This window comes from Mus musculus, chromosome 6 (genome assembly GCF_000001635.26).
Source record: "Mus musculus strain C57BL/6J chromosome 6, GRCm38.p6 C57BL/6J".
NCBI classification, from domain to species: Eukaryota; Metazoa; Chordata; class Mammalia; order Rodentia; family Muridae; genus Mus; species Mus musculus.
The window spans coordinates 84,141,428-84,160,169 of record NC_000072.6 but is presented as its reverse complement, the minus strand read 5'-3'; the positions used below and the strand labels follow the sequence as shown (position 1 = coordinate 84,160,169).

General features: G+C 50.9%; 1 protein-coding gene across 28 annotated transcripts in view; it reads right to left on the bottom strand.

Annotated features, from left to right (window-relative positions):
• Positions 1-18,742, bottom strand: part of Dysf (dysferlin) — a 202,700-nt gene that overhangs the window by 50,891 nt on the left and 133,067 nt on the right. For 9 of the 28 annotated variants that reach the window (XR_377460.3, XR_377461.3, XM_006506164.4 and 6 more), the window contains 7 exons: positions 18,218-18,247; positions 12,808-12,855; positions 10,394-10,495; positions 10,135-10,296; positions 8,121-8,286; positions 7,761-7,837; positions 2,969-3,031 (listed from right to left, as the gene is read on the bottom strand). Coding sequence is in view for 26 of the 28 variants with exons in the window: in XM_006506164.4 (XP_006506227.1) it covers positions 2,969-3,031; positions 7,761-7,837; positions 8,121-8,286; positions 10,135-10,296; positions 10,394-10,495; positions 12,808-12,855; positions 18,218-18,247 (648 nt within the window). In the remaining 2 variants the exon portion in view is untranslated. Of the gene's footprint in view, positions 1-702; positions 968-2,968; positions 3,086-7,760; positions 7,838-8,120; positions 8,287-10,134; positions 10,297-10,393; positions 10,496-12,807; positions 12,856-18,217; positions 18,248-18,742 lie in introns of those variants that run through there. The other 19 variants (XM_006506171.4, XM_006506175.4, XM_006506177.4 and 16 more) reach the window with 5 other exon arrangements.

The window sequence follows — 18,742 nt, the reverse complement described above, 5'->3', positions numbered from 1 at the left end:
AGACAGCACAGAGTAACATGGAGAAACTCTAAATGAGTATCAGCAAGTCTAACTCAAACATTATGGCAGCATCTCTCTTTCCAAATGTCCCCTTGACACAGATAAACACACATCAGTGCCAGCTGAAGACCTACACACACCCTCAGCGACTCCCAGCAAGTGAGCTGTGTGACCACAGTCAAATGGGTCTGCTTCTAACCTCCCTGTGCCAGCTGCACTAATAATGGAATGACATAAATATGATCAAATTTTAATTTAATGCTCTCAGCTTTTTATTTTTTTTTCCATTTTTTATTAGGTATTTCGCTCATTTACATTTGCAATGCTATACCAAAAGTCCCCCATAGCCACCCACCCCCTCTCCCCTACCCACCCACTCCCCTTTTATGGCCCTGGCGTTCCCCTGTACTGGGGCATATAAAGTTTGCAAGTCCAATGGGCCTCTCTTTCCAGTGATGGCCGACTAGGCCATCTTTTGATATATATGCAGCTAGAGTCAAGAGCTCCGGGGTACTGGTTAGTTCATAATGTTGTTCCACCTATAGGGTTGCAGATCCCTTTAGCTTCTTTGGTACTTTCTCTAGCTCCTTCATTGGGGGCCATGTGATCCATCCAATAGCCGACTGTGAGCATCCACTTCTATGTTTGCTAGGCCCAGGCATACTCTGACAAGAGACAGCTATATCAGGGTCCTTTCAGCATAATCTTGCTAGTGTATTTTTTAAGTACACACAAAGCAGCATAAAGACGGCAGTCAGACCTTAATTTTCCAAGGCCTCTACACTCAGGTCTTGTCACACCATTCCGTTCTTCTCAAACATTAATAAGCAAGAGGCTAAAATTCATAGATAGTGCATGCTGGCTGTGGTTTTAAGTGAACAGAGGGCAGCTGGCACATCCAGATCCAAAGGAAGTTTGGCTTCTGTCCCCAAGGCTGGGGAGATGAGCACACACAGTAGTGGGGGACCTGCACATCAGCATCCAAAGTGAGGAGCATCAATGATCCAGTCTAACCCACCTTCCCCATCCGCTGGCTGACCACCTGCTTGTGTTAGAGAAGAGGGTTTCGGCCTTAGCACATTATGGACCCTTGACAGGCTGAGAGACCTGGGTTTACCCCAGGAACATGGCCTGGTTATGCTTTATAGACTCTGAGATAATGTAAAGAAAGGTGTCATCTTGAGAAATGCCAAATGACACTGATGAGACCAAACTCATATCTATTATTCCTTTGTGTGTGGGCATGGTGGGGAAGGTTATACACACATGTATGTGTACGTATGCAAGCCATGCGCTCATGTGGAGGCTGAAGAAAGACATCAAGTATCCTGCTCTGCCACTCTGTACCTCCACACAGGTTCTCTCACTGAAGCTGGAGCTAAGATGGTCACCAGCCAGCCCCAGGGATCCTGATGTCTCTGCTTACACACCCTCCACACAGATTATAGGCTCACATGGCTGTGCCTGGATTTGTATGTGGGTGCTGTGGATTTGATCTTGGGTCCTCGCAATTGTGCAACAAGCACTCTTACCCACTGAGCCATTCCCTCCAGTCCTTGTTGCAAGTTTAAGCTAGTAGAAAACTATTGATTAAAGACAAAATCTTGACAAAGACAAGACTATGAGTATAAAACAGCTAGTTATCACTACCATTAAAAGAAAACAATAAATAATTCTCATTAATTAAGGGCCAAATAACTTTGCTCAATGGCACCTCTACTGTCAAGTAGTATTCTGAGTAATAATAAAGCTCCAGCTATGAGGAATAAACTGTCTTATCCATCTAGAAATTTTCTTCAATCAATAAGGGTTAAGGAGAGGGCTTAATAATGAGACAGTTGCAATGTATATGTAAAAGTGCCATTTCCTGAGCTAGGGGTGTAACTCAGTGGTACAGCACTTGCATGCACAAGACCCTGCGTTTAATCCCTGGCACAGAAGAGGGAGAAGGGGAGAGAAAGAGAGGGTTAAGGTGAGAAGAGTAGAGGAGGGGAAGGGAGGGGAGGCAGGGAGGAGAGAAGAAGAGAGAGGAAGGGAGAGGAGGGGAGAGGAGAGGAGGGAAGAGAAGGAGAGGAGAGGAGGTATTTTCTGGTAAGAATTATAATCATAAATAGAGGTATTCCACTGATAACACTAACAAAGGCTACAAAACACCTAGGAATAAATTAAATGACTGGACCTATAGACAGCAAACTAAATCTAGCGATGTAAAGGACAGCAGTGGGAATTAATACATCAAGTGTCCAGTGCTGAGTATGTAGTACTTTGAGATGCTGCATGCTACATTCAACCGTACTTTTAAAAATAGTGGGAGAGCATTCACATTGTATCTTTAAGCTTTGCAGTGCATATTATAAGAAAGGACAATGACTCCAACATTGTAAACCTCAAAGTCTAAACAAGAACATAAAATAACATGGACACACTTAAACAGTTTTAGATTCGGATGGAGATGCTGACCGCCCTGTTTTCTGTATGTTCACAAAAGGTAACTCAGAGAAGCCTGAACCTGGTAGATCAGCAGACAGAAAGTAGCCCTACCAGGTACCACAGTACTGACATTGTCCCAACCATCTGGACTCAGAATACATCAGAACTCACTGAGAGTTCTTGGCCATAGCCATACTCATGTTGTGGGAGGAACAGGGAAGGCTAGCCTGTGGCCATTTGAAGAGCCTTCCTAGGCCCGGTCCCAGAGGACAGAGTAGAAGCTAGGGACCTGCCTGCTTCCTCTGGCCCTAGCAGCCATACCCAACCCCAGCCCACACAGGTAACCAGGGCTGAAGTAATGTTCAGGAGGGCAAGAGACTGATCAGAGCCGGAGATTTCTAGGTTTGCACCCCAGAGCTTACTCCCACCCCTGTATGACCACACCAGGATCAGGAAGGGCTCCTCTCCTCCCTACCCTTTGTTCTTATTCCCAAATATGCAAAGACAATTGAGCCAACAAATAGTGAACAATACATACATGAGGACTGGATGGAGAAGGCGTCAGGTTAGTGGGGCCCAAGCTTGACAGCCCATCTGTAAGCTACAAATTAAACATGCCGGTTAGCAACAGGATTCGGGGCTGAGATCTGAGGACCTGTGAGAGGGAAGTTTGGACAGTTCTGAGGGAGTAGGGTTCTCCTTTGTTCCCTCCCTCTCTCCTTTCCTCCCTCCCTCCCTCCCTCCCTCCCTCCCTCCCTCCCTCCATCCATCCATCTCTCCCTCACTCCTCAGGCACCCCCTGCACCAACTGTGGGCAGAATGGGCTATCCCCAGTAAGACATGCCTGGCTCCATGGTCCAACCATTTATGTGACCTTGGACAGTTCCACAACCTCCCTAAATCACAGTGACCCAGAGCAACAGTGAGTGGTGAGTCAGCTTTGGAATTTGAGCAAGGCCTTGCCAGCCTAGTTTGGTCTCCTGCCGCTGTTTTATGTTACAGCCTTTGCTGCACCAACGCAGACACTTTCTGCCTTTCTCAAATCTGCCTGCTCCAGAGACATTTCCAGCCCTCACCGTCCCTCCAATTGCTCCTTCTGTCCCTAACATACCCATACTTGAGGCAGGGTAGCCAAGGAAGGGCAAAGCCTTCAGCTTCCATCTCCCAGAAGCAGGGGACCACATGGCTCCCCAAACCTACACAAAGGAAGCTGGAGGAGTCTCACAGGACAACCTTGCTGCCCGTCCTAGAAACAGCTCCCCTGCCGAATAGCAGGATAGCTAGTGGATAAAGCTGGACAGAGGGCAGGAGAGAGAGAGAGAGAGAGAGAGAGAGAGAGAGAGAGAGAGAGAAACACCCTGCAACAGGGGAAATGGGAGGTGAGGCTAGAGAAGGCAGGGAGTATTGAGGACCCACAGCCACCAGCACCAACCTCCCTCTCAGTGATTCAGAGGCTTCAAGAAGACCCTGAAAATGGTGAATCTCAGGCCAGACTTCCTTCCTATACAGGAGGAAAGGCTTAGGGCAGAAGTGTAGGGGAGGGCCTGTTGAGACCTGCAGTGGGCTTTAGACTCTTCCTTCTGTGCAGGAAGCACTACCAAGGAGCTGCAGGGCCCAAGTCTAGGAAGGCAGGCAGATGAAATGGCAACCAGCCACCAGCCAGGGCTGCTGGCCAATACCAGGTATAGTAGAACCTTCCAGACTGGTGCGTGCCACCAGCAGACCTCAGATTGCCAAAGATGGCCCTGTCCCTCCCCTTCTTGCCCTGACCCTTCAGAGGCCTCTGTGTTATTTTGAAATCGTTCCCTTTTAGAGAAGGTGAGAGGGGGACAGGCAGGTCACCAGAGCACAAGGGACACATGTGGCTAAACATAGCACCAAAGCCCTGTGCAGCTGCAGAAATTACACGTTCCCCTGGGGCTGTGGCCATAATTTGCTGCTCCAATTCTGGGACTGTGTTTCCACCTTCATGGCAGCCTGAAGCCTATAAGTGGAGCAGTGAGCTCCAAATTAGCCTGAGCCTGAGAGCTGCCCGCACCTCAGCCCACCATGGGAGAGAAGGTCCTCAACACCTTCTCAGGGCTTCCCCATGCCACCTTCCAGGTGTATCCTCAGTAAAACACATACCACACAAGTGCAAATACATTGCATCTTACCACATACACACACTTCACCACACAGACACACACACATACCCACCACTGACGTATCAGCACATACCTACAATAGACATACATACTACCAGACCACATACACACACACCACCTTACCACATGCATACACCACTTCACCACACACATACCAACCATACCACATATATACACATATTCCCTCACCTCACCTCATACATGCAAACACTTTACCACACACACAACATCTTACCACATGCATACACCACCTTACCACATGCATGCTACTTCACCACATGCACACACACACAGAGATACACAGAGCCTTAGCACATATACACCTCTTTAATGCACATACATATACACAAACCACCTTACCACACACACACACACACACATCTTATATGTGTGTGTGTACATACCACATCCTCAGCTACTAATCCAAAACCTGCATGGAATACAAACACACACACAACCTTATTATGTAAAGACACATAACATCTCCCCCAGATGGTATGTTCCTTCCAGATGGTATGTTCAGTAAGAATGTGGCCCAGGCCTCTTCCATCAAAGCAAGCTGGACCCCCCTCCCCCCTCTCCCCTCCCCCTCCATCTCCTCCTCCTCTTCCTCTTCTTCCTTCTCCTCTTACTCCTCCTCCTCTTTCTCCTCCCCCTCCTCTTCTTTCTCCTCCTCCTCCACCACCACCACCACCATCTTTCTCCTGCTACCTCCCAACCTAGGCAAGACCAGCTTTGCCTATGTGTCACATCTCCTGGATCCCAGCTCCTAGGCACCCACCTCTCTGTCCACTTCTCCAGAGTACCCATGTGCTCACACAGAGCACAAGCCTATGTCTGGCTCTTGCACAAGCCTAGTCCTGGTCTGATTATGTCAGGGCCAGGAGGCAATCTAGCCTTGACCACTTCACTCTCTATCTCTGGTTGTGCTTGGAGCCAACAGGACTAAAACAGTCCCTCTTTATCTAAGCCTGTGGACACTAAAGGTGACACACAGAGAGCAGAAATCTTGTTGGGAAGCCCTGCACATACTTGTAGCTTATACAGGCCTGTGAAGCGGGCAGGAAATAGGAGCCGAGGGCAGTGGGGCAAGCCAGGGGTTGGGACTCACTTAGCTACAAATACCCATCAACAAGGAAAGCAAAGCACAGACTTGTACTGACATTGTTGCGGAGCCTTCTCCAAATTTTCACTCAGCTTTCTCAGCTAGGAGACATTCTTCCTCAGACTCATGCAGACAATGGACAAGTTTTCTGTCTATTCATTCATACATACATACATACATACATACATACATACATGCATACATACATACACACATATATTCATACATACATGCATGCATACATACATTCATACATATATACATACATGCATGCATACATATATACATACATACATCTACCCATCTGTTCACACATCTATCCATCTACCTATCTATCCATCCAGTCATCTGTTCATCAATCCTTCTACCTGTCCATCCATGAACCTACCCACCCATCAACTTACCTATTCATGCATCCATCCATCCATCCATCCATCCATCCATCCATCCATCCTTCTATCCACTCATCCACTCACCTATCAACCCATCTACCTACCCGTCTGCTCATTCATCATCCATCTACCTATCCATCTGTTTCTTTTCCCATTGACTCATCCATCCCTTAATATATCTACCCATCTGTCTATCTCTATTCACCTATCTATTCATCCATCCATCTATCTTTCCATCTATCTAGCCATCTATCTATGCATCCATTCATTCATCCACCCACTGGCCATCTAGACAGATTCTCACTGAATACCTTCTCTAAATCAGGTCTTGTGCTGGACATTAGGGACATAAAAAAGGCACCTGGTTGCTGTCCTGCATTTAATCCAGAGAAGATGCTGAGACCCAGAGAGATATGCAGAATCTAGAGCTGATGCTGTAGGCAAGATCATGCCAGAGAAGTGGTGGCCAATGATAAATTGAGTCTCAAATAATGGACTGAGCAAGAGAACAGGGGGCAAAGACAGTCTCAGCACAGAGAATGCAAGGCAGAGACCTGGTGTGTGTTAGAGGCCTATAGATAGCAATTGGGGCTTCTGGCTCGTTCTCAGCATCTGTGAAAACACAGAGCAAGATTTCCTGCCTCCACAGTAGCATGAGTCCAGGAGCAAACCCTGGAAGTAGTAGATTGAAAAAGAGGCAGAAACTGGTCTCAGTATCTCCAGGGAAACTTCAGAGCTAAGCTCTGGGGATCTTGAGGCTGTCTCAGCACTCAGCTTTGCTCTCACGTGCAAGGCTAAGATTTAGTAGGTGACTTGAAGAGCACAGTGCCTTGCCGAAGGTCACCTGTCTCTCCATCCATCTATGCAACCATCCACCTATCTATCCACTGCAGTCTGAGGATAGGGTACCATCATACAGGCTGGGAGGCTCTGCCTCAGGTAGTCTGAAGCTCTAAGAGCACCCAAGGCATTAAGTGTGTGAGTCTGCATGCAGTCACAGAGGAGGGTGACATCCTAGACAAGTTCAAGGCCAGTCTTCACAGTAGGGCTTCTTCGCCTTTCTTGAGGCAAGTACTGAATGGGATGCAGACAGAGCACATCCACAGCTCAAGACAAGAACAATGCTCCCTTCAGGAAAAGGCTTCCTGACACTTGCCTTGGTGTGTCATGTGCTCACCAGCAGGCCCTAAGTTGCAGAGTGCCCAGCAAAAGGATGACTGATTACCTGCCCCTCCCCCAAATCCTCCCTTCTTGGTCCTAGAGGTGGAGGATAAGAAAGATATACTATAGTCCTAAACTAAGCAAGCCGCTCTCTCTAAGATACCTCCAAGGCACTGCCAAGCATGAGATCAGCGACTAATCTTCCTTCAAAGAAGAGACACTCCCTTCTGTATCCCTTCTCACTGAGGGATCTCAGGCCTTCAATGCAGCCATAAGGTAGATGTTCCATTTTTCCCCCACATGCTTCCAGAAAAAAGGTTAGATCTTACCCTAAGGACTACACAACCCTTCCCCCATCACAATGAAAGTTCCCACCCATGTCCTTCCACCAAGCAGCACCCAGCCACCAGGGTATAAAGGGATGTGTATAGTGGCTATACCATAGCAAAGAGTAGGGGAGGGGCTAGAGAGAATGAGGAATACAGGGTATGGGGCAGAAGGAAGCTGACATCTCATTTATCCTACCTGGACAGGAATGAGAGGCTCCTTGTCATCGATGTCAATCAGCACATCTTCCCCGGGGCTGAGTAAGCTCACATCATCTGCAGGGAAGCAAGTCTGCATCTATGAGGGACTCAGCCAGGGGACTGTCACCAGACCCCACAATCTCACCTCCCCTCACACTGGCAGAGGAGTTTCTGTCCCCAGCCCTTCTCTTTCTTGATTCTATCTCTCTCATCTCCCATGTTCCCCATCCATTCCCTTCCCTCTACTTCTTCCCTCTATTTTGAACCATGCTTCCCACCCACAAGTAGGAGGTCACTTGGTCCAGATGTGCCAACCCAAGGGAAAAATGACTGGGCCAGCTCAGCAAAGGCTCCTTACCTGGGCCACCCTGTGGGGATGGACTCTCTGCTGAGTATGGGTCGCACAGGAAGTTCTCCAGGGAGCGAATGGTACACTGACCCACAACTGGCCGGCGGCCAAACTGGCGATTATCAATGACCTTGACCACAATAGGTGGACAGTAGAGGTCCTCTCTGGGTAACATCTGGAGAGGAGAAGAGGGATGCTCTAAACATGGCCTCCAGGTCATTTCTGGGAATTCCCAGGAGAAGGAGTGAGGGAGAGTTCTCATAGACAGGACCAAAGAACAGAAAGTGACTCTGAACCCACAGAGAGTCCACAAGAGTCCAAAGTCCAAAATGGTGGCCAGCAGCCCAGGTGCTGGTCAATGGGACAGGCCACACACCTTTCTGTCCGGCCTCAGCTGCTGTGTGTGAAGGCAGGTTTTCCCATAGCTTTACTTCCAAACACACCCAGGTCAGCCTGAAGTCTAAGCAAGTCTATTTTCTCTGAACCTGCACTGCCTGGGAGGAGGGGGGAGGGGTGGGAGGAGGGGGTGGCAGAGGTGGGGGAGTTGGGCTGCAGCTCAACATTTCTTACAGACAGTCCCCCCCAAGTGGATACTCGGGAGTTGGCTTGCAGACCTAGATTCTTCTCCCCCCACCCCAAAAGCACTTTGAACACAACTTGAAATAATTTATATGCACTCCTTCAGTGGCGTCTCGGCTGCGCCAAGAGAAGGCTCCCGTTGACAGCCACTGGGCCTGGAATTTCTAGTGTGCTTTCATCTCGCAAACCATTTTCCTTCTCTCAGACTTGACTTACACCGGCCACTGGGCCTCAGCAGCCCAGGGAGCTGGAGAAGACTGGGGGGTAAGGACTAGAGGGATAAGGGGTGGGAAACTCAGGGTTCAGGGCTTAGGGCTGGGGGCGGGGCTGAGGACTAGAGGTCTGAAAACTGGGAGGCCAAAGATTGAGAGTCAAGGGTCAATGGCAGGGGACTGGGAGTAGTCGGGGGCAGGGACTGGGGCTGAGAACTTGGGGCTGGGGTGGGGATGCTGGGGGTTGAGCGGTCAGAAGCTAGGAGACCAGTGAGGACAGGAGCAAGGATTGGGAGACCATGGACTAAGGCCACAATGGGTCAGATTTGAAGACTATGGGGGATGGAAGCTGGGTAGTCAAGTGCTGGGACCCTGAGAGCTGAGGCTTCAGACCAGGAGAGCCAGGGCTGAGGAAGGGGAGGCAAGGGTAAGAGCTCAGAGGCCAGGCACTGAGGACCTGGGGATGAGCATTAAGGGATCAGAAGCTGGGGAATTGGAGGAGAGGACTCAAAACTCAGGGGCAGGGCCTGAGAGCTTATGGCTGGAGATAAAGGACTGCAGAATCAAAAGCTAGAAAGCTAAGTGCTTGGGGCAGGGGGGTGATGGTTGAAAATCCACAGGCTACAAGACTCAGGATTCAGGGGCCAGGGTCTGGAGGTTTGGGGGCTAAAGCTGAGAACTAGGGGAGCAATGAGAACTGGGGCTTTGGAGGCCAGGGCTAAGGAAAAGGAAACTGAAAGGTGAGATGGAGCTGACAGCTGAGGGCCCAATGGCCAGGACAGAGGCTTGAGGAACAAGAACTGGGGAGCTGAGGACTGGAGATTGAAGTTTCCCTGAAGGGCTCAAGCTAAGACAGAACCAGGCAGGGAAACCTGGGAGGAATGGCTGAAGGCCAGCCCTGGGGGTCCCGGGAGGAGCCTAGCAGTGAAAGCCTTCCCTAAAGGAGACATACTGAGAATGGCTCCTGAGGCGTCTCCTGACCCAGAATCAGGCAACAAGGCTGTGTACTGCACATAGGACAAAGCCTTCAATGAGGCAAGAAGTAATTCCTATATTCATAGGGTAGCAGAGTGCAAAGATGATATGACTCACACACACACACACACACACACACACACACACACAACCTGGGCCCTTCTGGGAGCTGGAGCTGAACCCCAGGGGTGCCGAGATCAAGAGGTCACTCTACCCCTCAGGACTCTGGAAGGGAACAGCGAGGAGGTAAGGCTCACCACTTCCATGAAGAGAGTACAGACATCAAAGTTGGGGTTCTTCCGAAGGTTTCTGATGACACAGGACTGCACTGTCTGCCCACCACACTCCACCACGAGGCTGGGGGAAGAGATGCTGGCCATCTGATAGCTCTTCATGTTCCGCAGGCCCCAGGCCAGGATCTAAGGACAGAGGAAGGGGAGAGAGAGCCGCTGAGCACGTCTGAGGCAGGAAGTGGGAAGACCAGGCTGGTGGCCCCTGACCCACAACCAGGCTCACCTCAATGGCAGTACGTTGGAGAGCTGGCTTAATGTTCTGGGGAACCATGTAGATGTTGGCCTCCCTTTGAGGTGGTGGGTAAGGCAAATCTGTGTCCTCCGTCTGCAGGAGACAGCAAAAGTGAAAAAGACCACAGTGTGGGGGGAGGCCAAGGCAGTGGAATAAGAACAGGCAGGCCAGCAAAAAGCAATGGCATGCATCGAGAGACACAGGAATGGAGGACAGAGTTTGAGGCAGACAAATGGATAGTAGAAATGAGGGTGCAGGAGTAGCCTCTCAGCTGGACACCATCCTGTCCAGGATCAGGACGAGCACATCTTTGCACAAGGGCTAGGCGGTCCTCCCACCACACAGGCTCACCATTGAGCTACCTGTGTGTTCTGCACACATGTGTGCTCACATGGATGTATTCATGCTGATACAAGCACGCAGACCATCCTGCCCCATCCGGCCCATCTATTTCAGTCTCTCAGTCACATCCCCCCAACCCTGGCTCTCCTGCCCTGCCCCCCCCATCTGAGACACACCCTGGTTTCCACCCAGACACTCTCCAACCCCCAACCCTATTGTCACATCTGTATTCCACAAGGACAGAGCATCCTCATAGGAAGCCAGGAAGAAAAGAGCAATGGCAAATGAGACACAGCGATGTGTGGCCACTGTCCTTATATGACATGGAGCACCATCAGTGCCCCAGAGGAGGCTCCACTACCAGCACAGACCTGGGATGTGTGAGGCATATGGTAATACTGGCCTGCTCAGGGGTTCCAAAATGAGCTGGGCAGGAATCACCAAGAGCTTATGCGGGGAGCATGGCACATAAGGCAATAGAGAGGCGTGTGATCTCAGAACATGGTGACTTTGGGTGTGAACACGAGCTCTACCATTCGCAAGGCGAGAAAGGTGACCCCTCCTTTCTGTCACTCAGCCTCTTCCCATGTGCGGTAGCAGAGGTTAATCTCTAGCCAGCCACTAGCACGAGAGCTGAGAATCTGCACCATACAAGAAGAACGTCTGGAGCACACAAATGCTCACCAGCACTACTAGGCAAATTAACGTAAAATGCCCTTTTCTTAAGACTTTTGACTCCATGTATTTTATAAGTTTATTAGGTCAAGACACTTCACTGCCACCTAGTGGGAAACCTTCAGAATAAATGCAAGTACAGGTTGTACTAGAATCTATTCCTCCTTGATATACCATCATTGCACGTTGCCCATACAGCACATCAACACAGGGAGGTCTTGATGTTACAAAGGTGAACTATAACCAAACGGGCTGTGCTTTAATAAGCATCTCAACTACCTGGCTTACTCTCCGACAGCCTTGTTTCGGAAAGAACGCTGTATCAACAGGCATTTGCCAACACGAATGACAAGAGCCGCAGGAACAGAGAAAAAGACCAACTTCCTCCTGCCTACATCAAATTTCACAGCAAGCCCAGGCCACCTCCTGCCCGGTGGTCCACGCCACCCAGAGCCATGGTAATAAGGACCTCAGGTCCAGGAGCAGACAGCCCTGAACTCTGTGTGAGCCTGGGCAGGTTAGTCAGCAGCAGTGACTCAGTGTCCTCATAGAGACAGGGAATAACAATATGCTGAGCAGTCACTCTGAGAATTAAATGAGAAGATGAACAAGAGGAGTATCTGGCACCAGACAGCACTTGGTAAGTGGTGTGACGGTAATTATGACTGCCATTGCTGTCGGCACCATGGTTTTTACCACTGAGTTCCAATTGTTCTTCCGAGGGTCACTTAAGGAGCATCTTGCAGAACAATGTTGGCTTTAAAGCTGCCCTTAAACCACCAGGGCAAAGGTAGAAGCGGGCTAGTTTCCTCCTAGCCCACACAGAAGGTGACATGGTATAGGAAGAGTGACAGTCAGAGCTGCCTCTGTGCACACCTGCACGAGAGCTGTGCCCACCACATAACCCAAGAGAGGTGCCCCAGAGACCCTGCACAACCACAATAGAAGCCGGGCTGCTAACAGAACCCCAGGCGGCACCAAGACACCAGCCATGAGCTGCATTTGCAGGTGGCTATGCAGCAGGGTGGCCTATTTTAAGGGCTAAGCTTTGTGCAGTATATTCTTAACCCTCTATGGCTGATGCCCAAGCTACTGTGGGACTAAGGCCAAAAGGCAGGGGTTGACAACTGAAAGTGTTTGCCTCTAAGCTTTGCCAAATGAGGAGGCAGGACAATCTCCCTCACCAGTCACCCATTTCTTTGACAATCACCACAGAAAACCATCAGCTAGCTGTGGGCTAGGCTCCACCTTCCTTTCTAGCTCCCCGGAGCACTGCAGTGATGGCATCCTCTGTAAGGCCTGAGAACTCGACTCCCCACAGTGGGAGCCCACTTCTCAAGCAGGATGAAGGCAAGGGAGCCCAAGCAGGTTAAGCGTTAGTATAGTACCGTGCTCGTCCGAAGGAAGCCCTGCAGGAAGAAGGCAGGCGTGCATAGCTGTGGAGCCAGCCACGTGGAGGCAGGAGGGAGAGAAGCAGAGACAGAGGTTAGAGGACACCCAGGGACCACTTCCTTAGCGTGAGGACACCACTCTCATCCCAACACTGTCTCTGCCCACCATACTGTCCCCGGGCCTCCAGTAACATTCCCGCCCTATGCCACTTGGCTTCAGATGCTCAGGATCCGGCTCCTGATGGCCTTCTCTGCCCAGCCTGGAAGACACCATCCAGTACAATGCTGTGTCATATGTGCCACACTACCCAGAGCTGTGACTATGCACCCAGTCCCTGGTGTTCTCCAGGTCCCCGACCCCATCTCACCCCAGCCTTCCGGTCCTTTGCCCTTCCTTCCATATCTGCCTTCCCACCCCAGGGTTCTCTATCCATCCACACTGTTTCTCTGAGTCCTCCCCCCTGCCTCCAGCCTCCTCCTCTCTGCCCTCTGCCTTTGCTACAGCACCTCTTCCCTGGAAACTTCTCTCCCAAGTCAAGATCGGCAACCCAAGGTCACTTGTAGAGTCTCACCTCTCCCATCACATGTCGGCACTTGCCAGCTGATCTCAGTGTCTCTTCCAAAGCCACCTACTCAATTCCCTCTTCCTCTCAAGGATGGACCTGCCAGGCCACCTCCACCCCTTCCTTCCTGAGCCCTGAAAAGCTGTCATCTTTGCTCAGAGACATTCTGTCCCTTGTGTCCCCCCTAACCCCACAGCCCCATTCCTAGCATCTTTCTACTCAATTGGCCCAAGCCTCCTTCCTGGTGGCCTCTCACACTTACCTTGTCCATGATAACATTTTTATCCATCTCCCCAAAAAGCTGCTCCCTTCAATGTTATCTCATACATCACTCCCAGCACCCACCACGACAACCAGTGCCACCCTTGTCTCCCCCTTCCTGCCTTACTATGGTCACCAAGCACCGTTGACCCTTTCCCTAAATCTCTATCATGTGTGTTCTCTCTTGCTCCCCTTCCCTCTCCCTCCTCCCTCCCCTCTCTTTCCCTCCAGCCCCCTCATCCACAAGTTTCCTTTCTCCTTCCTGATGTCCAGTGATCCACTCTGTGGTCTCTATGCTTCCAATTCTGCCCACACCCTCAGCTAACAAAGCCTATGACACTCTGTGGGCATGAGGTTAGGATATGTTACTCAAGGGACCCTGTCCTCAAGACACTTGAAAAGTCTGAAGAGGCCCCCAAGACCCCTCATCTTCCAGCCACTGTTGCGTCTCTCACCACATGACTTTTCCCTTCAGGATTCCTGAAGAGTGACTAGCCACCTCTGGAATACTGCCCTTCTTAAGTAGAGGCGCTGTATTCTCTTTAACCTTGGGACTCAGCACTCGCCATCCATCTGTCTGGAATACAATCTGTCCCTCTTCATATGGCCACTTCCTGCTTGGACTATATACATCATTTAAATTTTCTTTGGTGACCTAAGCTTATTATGTTCCAGTGTCTCCATGGCCCCCATATCCTCTGTCCACCGACCTTCAACCCATTGAAAGATACACCAATTACCCCGAGCCATTTCTCTGTTGGTCATTGTCCCTAGCTACCCAGCAACTCTGAATTACTAAGCAATGACTGTGAGAAGATACAGGAGTAAGGGAAGGGGATTCAGCAGAGATAGGAGCAGGCAAAGAAGTGGCTCTCCTTGACTGTACTGCTACCTGCTCTGCCATCATCATCAGGTCCTCTCTGAGCCCTTGCTAGGTGTGCCTGCTCATGGCTGAGACAGTTTTCTATACCACCTTCTAGAACCTGGTACATCCTTCAGGGCAAAACTCACCTTTCCCCCAATTTCTCCAAACACTCTAGAAACTTTTTATAGCCTTGTTCTCTGACATCTGTTATACCTAGATGACTCCTATAACACATCCAGACACACACACACACACACACACCCTACACAAATACACACACACACACACACACACACACACACACACACACACACACACAATTTCTCGCACAGTTCCAATGAACCTAACCGTCCTTTGTTCATCTCACTCAAGAGGTAATAGTGAGCCTGAGCCATGTTGCCAGCTTCTACATCTCAGGAATACTGCCCTTCTTAAGTATTCCTCCTGGTTCAGCCTACCTATGGGGCCCAAATCTGTCTCTCCAGAACAGTATGGGTACTGGGACACTTAACAAAGCAGGACATAACTGCACCAGATCACTAGGAAGGGAGGGCCAAACTGCAAACGCAACCAAAGTGTCTGATTGGCTGTCTCGCGGGTGACTGGGACTGAGGAGTTCAGACCCCAAGGACAAGTCAATACCACAAACCTAATCACAGGCAGCCATATTAACCCAACTCCTATGCCTGTCCTGAAGACTGCATAAACCTGGGACCACCTACAAGTGGGGATTCATAGGTGGGCAGGGTGCCGGTCAAGCTAACTCAGACCCAGATATCCAGGAACAGTTGAGGGTCTCCTCCCACCAACAGAAGCCATCCTTAGACTCCTCTCAACCCACATAGCCCCATGGCCAATTCAGCACAGATTGCTGAAGGCCCAGATACATTCCTAGTCATTGGTGACACTAGACAGATGTTCCTATCCAGGGCAGGGCAGGTGTTGACATACCTCTGCAGCCAACTAGACTGTCCTGTCCCCAGTAGCCCTCAGACTTCCCACCTCACCCAAAGGGGACCATTCTGGTTCCTTGGGGAGCTGCAGGAAGGGGGCAGCCAGGCAGCAGGAGGCTCCATCATCCGTCGGCCCCACCCCGCTCATTAGGAACAACATGCTGGTCTAATTACACTTCCCAGGAAAATAGTGTTTCAAATTAAGGCCTTGGGGGAGGAGAAGAGGGATGGGGGGCACTGGGCTTATTTTCCTGATTGCAAAACACCAAATGTTTCCCTTCTAGTGGATGCTGGGGTACAGGAGCGAAACTGGACTAGGTCTCAGTGTAAACTGTATATCCCCCTGCTGCCTCCAAGATTTGGGAAGGTGCCTAAGGGTAACTGGTTGAACCACCATTTTGTTGGGGGCCACAAAGGATATGCAGCCCTCAACCAGAGTATCCCTTACCTCGCAGCAGAAGAGGAACAACTAGCAGTGTCCTTTGGACAGTCAAATCCCCAGCCCCTGGATAAGGTCTTCCTCTATATAGGTTCCCAGTTGTAAGAGTCCCACTAGCAAGGAGCCCCAACACTTCGCCTGCCATGTGTGTGCACGCACGCATGCGTTCTTGCTAACATGTGCCCATGCGCACTGCCAATTCTCAGGAAATCTAAAATTGCAGTTTCTTTGAACTCATTCCCCTTGGCAGCCTGAAATGCCTTTGTTCTCCAGACCAAAAAAAAAAAAAAAAAAAAGATGGGAGGGGGAGGGAGAGGAAGACTCAGAAGAGGTGGGAGGGAAGATGGGCCAAGGAGGGCACAGAAGAAGGATGAGACAAGATGGGGAGGAAGAACGGAGACGGCAAAGGCCAAAGGGGCCATCAGCTCTTCACAAGGGCTCAGGCCTCTCTGCACACAAGGCAGCCTGGCTTCCCCACCTGGAACTCACAGAGCAGTGATCCCCTGCAGAGAGCCTGAGGGAGGGGCTATTGCTCTTCCTGCCATGTCCCTAAACCCCACCACTGCTCCTACCCAAGGCACTGCTTCCAAAACATTCCTGCCCCTCCCTTGCTTCAAATACTAGCTCAGTGTCTCCTCTTCCAGGGACCCATCTTCTGTGTTGCTTTAGAAGCAGCCAGCCCTGTGCCTCTCTTAAAGGTCCTTCAGTCTCAAGGGCATGTGTGACTCTCTTCATACCTCACTGTGCTAGCAGTAGGGTGCGCCTGGACTTAACCACTCTGGAGCCTCTCTGTTCCTCCTGGCCTGTCTCCAGTGTGCCCCCACAACAGCAGCTGTCTCAGAGGCCTCCCCACCAGTCTCTCTTCTAAGGCCTGGCTTTATAGTCTCTGCCCTGCAGGCCAGCATGCCCTAGCACATCTCTACTTCTGCTCTGCTCCCAGACTCCCAGGAGAGTGGGTCCAGTGTGCACAGAGATAGGGCTGGAAGGTTGGAGGAAGTTAACAGGGGACACAGGCAGATGATGGGCCACCACACAAAAAAAGACAGAAAACCTCTGCTGGGTCAGCAGGCTTTCTGCAGGAGCAGAATGGCAGAGGGAGTGACCTGCCTCCTCTCAGCCTCTGGGGAGGCTTTAAACTGAATAAGTCCCAAGTTCTTGGCAGAAGGCTCAGCCTCTGCCAGGGGAAGTGTGTTGAGCTCAGGGCTAAGGGTTACACTGGCTTGCTCTGGGGTAAAGAGTATCACAAAACCATCTTATAAGACGGGTCTCCCTGGGCCTTGAACCCTTGACCCTGCCTGGCTAGCCCTGTCTGTGTCCAGCAGACTCTTAAGGATCATCCTCCCATGGCCCTGCTGACCACAGGATGCCTCAGCAGGGGACCTTGCCAGCCCCGATGATGCTCAGCCCTTCAGGGTCTGGCCTCTAGCTGCAGTTTTGATTTGCTTCCTGACAGCCAGGCCACAGACGCATCCTTGCCCCGAGTCTGAGCCCTAGCTATTCCATATGGCACATCCGGTCATGAAGGGTTCTGAGTTTGTCATAACTCATCCCTAGGCTGGGTCCTCTTCAGCACAGCCTGTGGGTTTTGGCTTGGGTTCTATGTTGCCTTCCAAATCGGCAGTCTCTCCGCATGGCCGCCAGAAGCAGGAGGCCGCCTGTCAGGCGCGAAGAGGGCCAGCAGCTGGCAGGCCCCCACCTCTGCCTGGGAGTGAAAGGAAGTGAGGGAATGGGGTGGGGTTGGGGGGGGGGGACTACAATCCCACATCCTGACTGATCTTGTACTTCAAGTCCAAATTGCACCGAAAATGTCAAGTGGTATCCGCTCTCAACCCAGCCCAGGGAGTCCCTGACTCCCTGATGGAGGACATGGACAGCCTTTTCTTGCTTGAGCCTCCACCCAAAGCTCTCCTTCCCACCCATCTTCACACTGCACCTAGGCCCCCTGTACCAAAGATGTGTGCCTCCCGCCTTCTCTGTTAAAGTCTCCTAACTCTGCCTCCACCACCAGAAAGCTTTCCTGGGCTACTCTGGTGCTCACCCAACATTTTACTCTTGAAGACACGCCATCTGCTACTCAACCAGACAAAACTTAGAGATTGCCATTCAAGTGATCTGTGTATGTCTGGACTACTAAGAGGGTATCAAGACTGTGGGGGCTAGAATCGCCTCACGGGATGTACACTAAGTAGCTGTGGCTCCATGCCAAGCAAAAGGACTAAAATCTAGATCAATCACCCTACAACACGAGCTCAGAGGCTGGCCTTTATCTCCCTACTTCCAGGTTTACCACCGCCCCCACCTCCCCCCATCCTTAGGGTCAGCTTACCTCATCCAAAATCCTTGAAGTTTCATGCATCTGTGATGGGCCACATCCAGGAGACAGTGGGAGGGCCAGGGGAGCAAAGGGTCTCCATTAGTATCCTGAAGCACTCACTGAGACAGAGATGGCACCCACAGAAAGCCCTCCCACCAAGGGTGAGCAGGCTGGCTACCTCACCACACCCTCCCAAATGAAGAAGGGACCATGAGAAAGTCGGATGCTCTCCGGAAGTGACAGGAGGGAGAACATCAGACGGAAGGTGGGAGGGACCTGGGATTCTATGTAGCAGCCCCTGGAAGAGTCTCAGACAAAGTTGTGGAATTGTATTGTGGACTTGGGGAGCCATGGAAAGCCAAACGGAATCCCCAGGAGTAGCAGAGCTGAGTGCCCAGCTCTGACAAAACAAGGCGGAAGATAGGGAGAAGCAAGAGTGTGGGAGGGGCTTTTGTGGTTACAACCATCCAGACCCTGTGTCCCAACAGCCCAGGCAACTCCATCTGAGCCTGGTCTAACCTGGAACAAGGAAGCCAA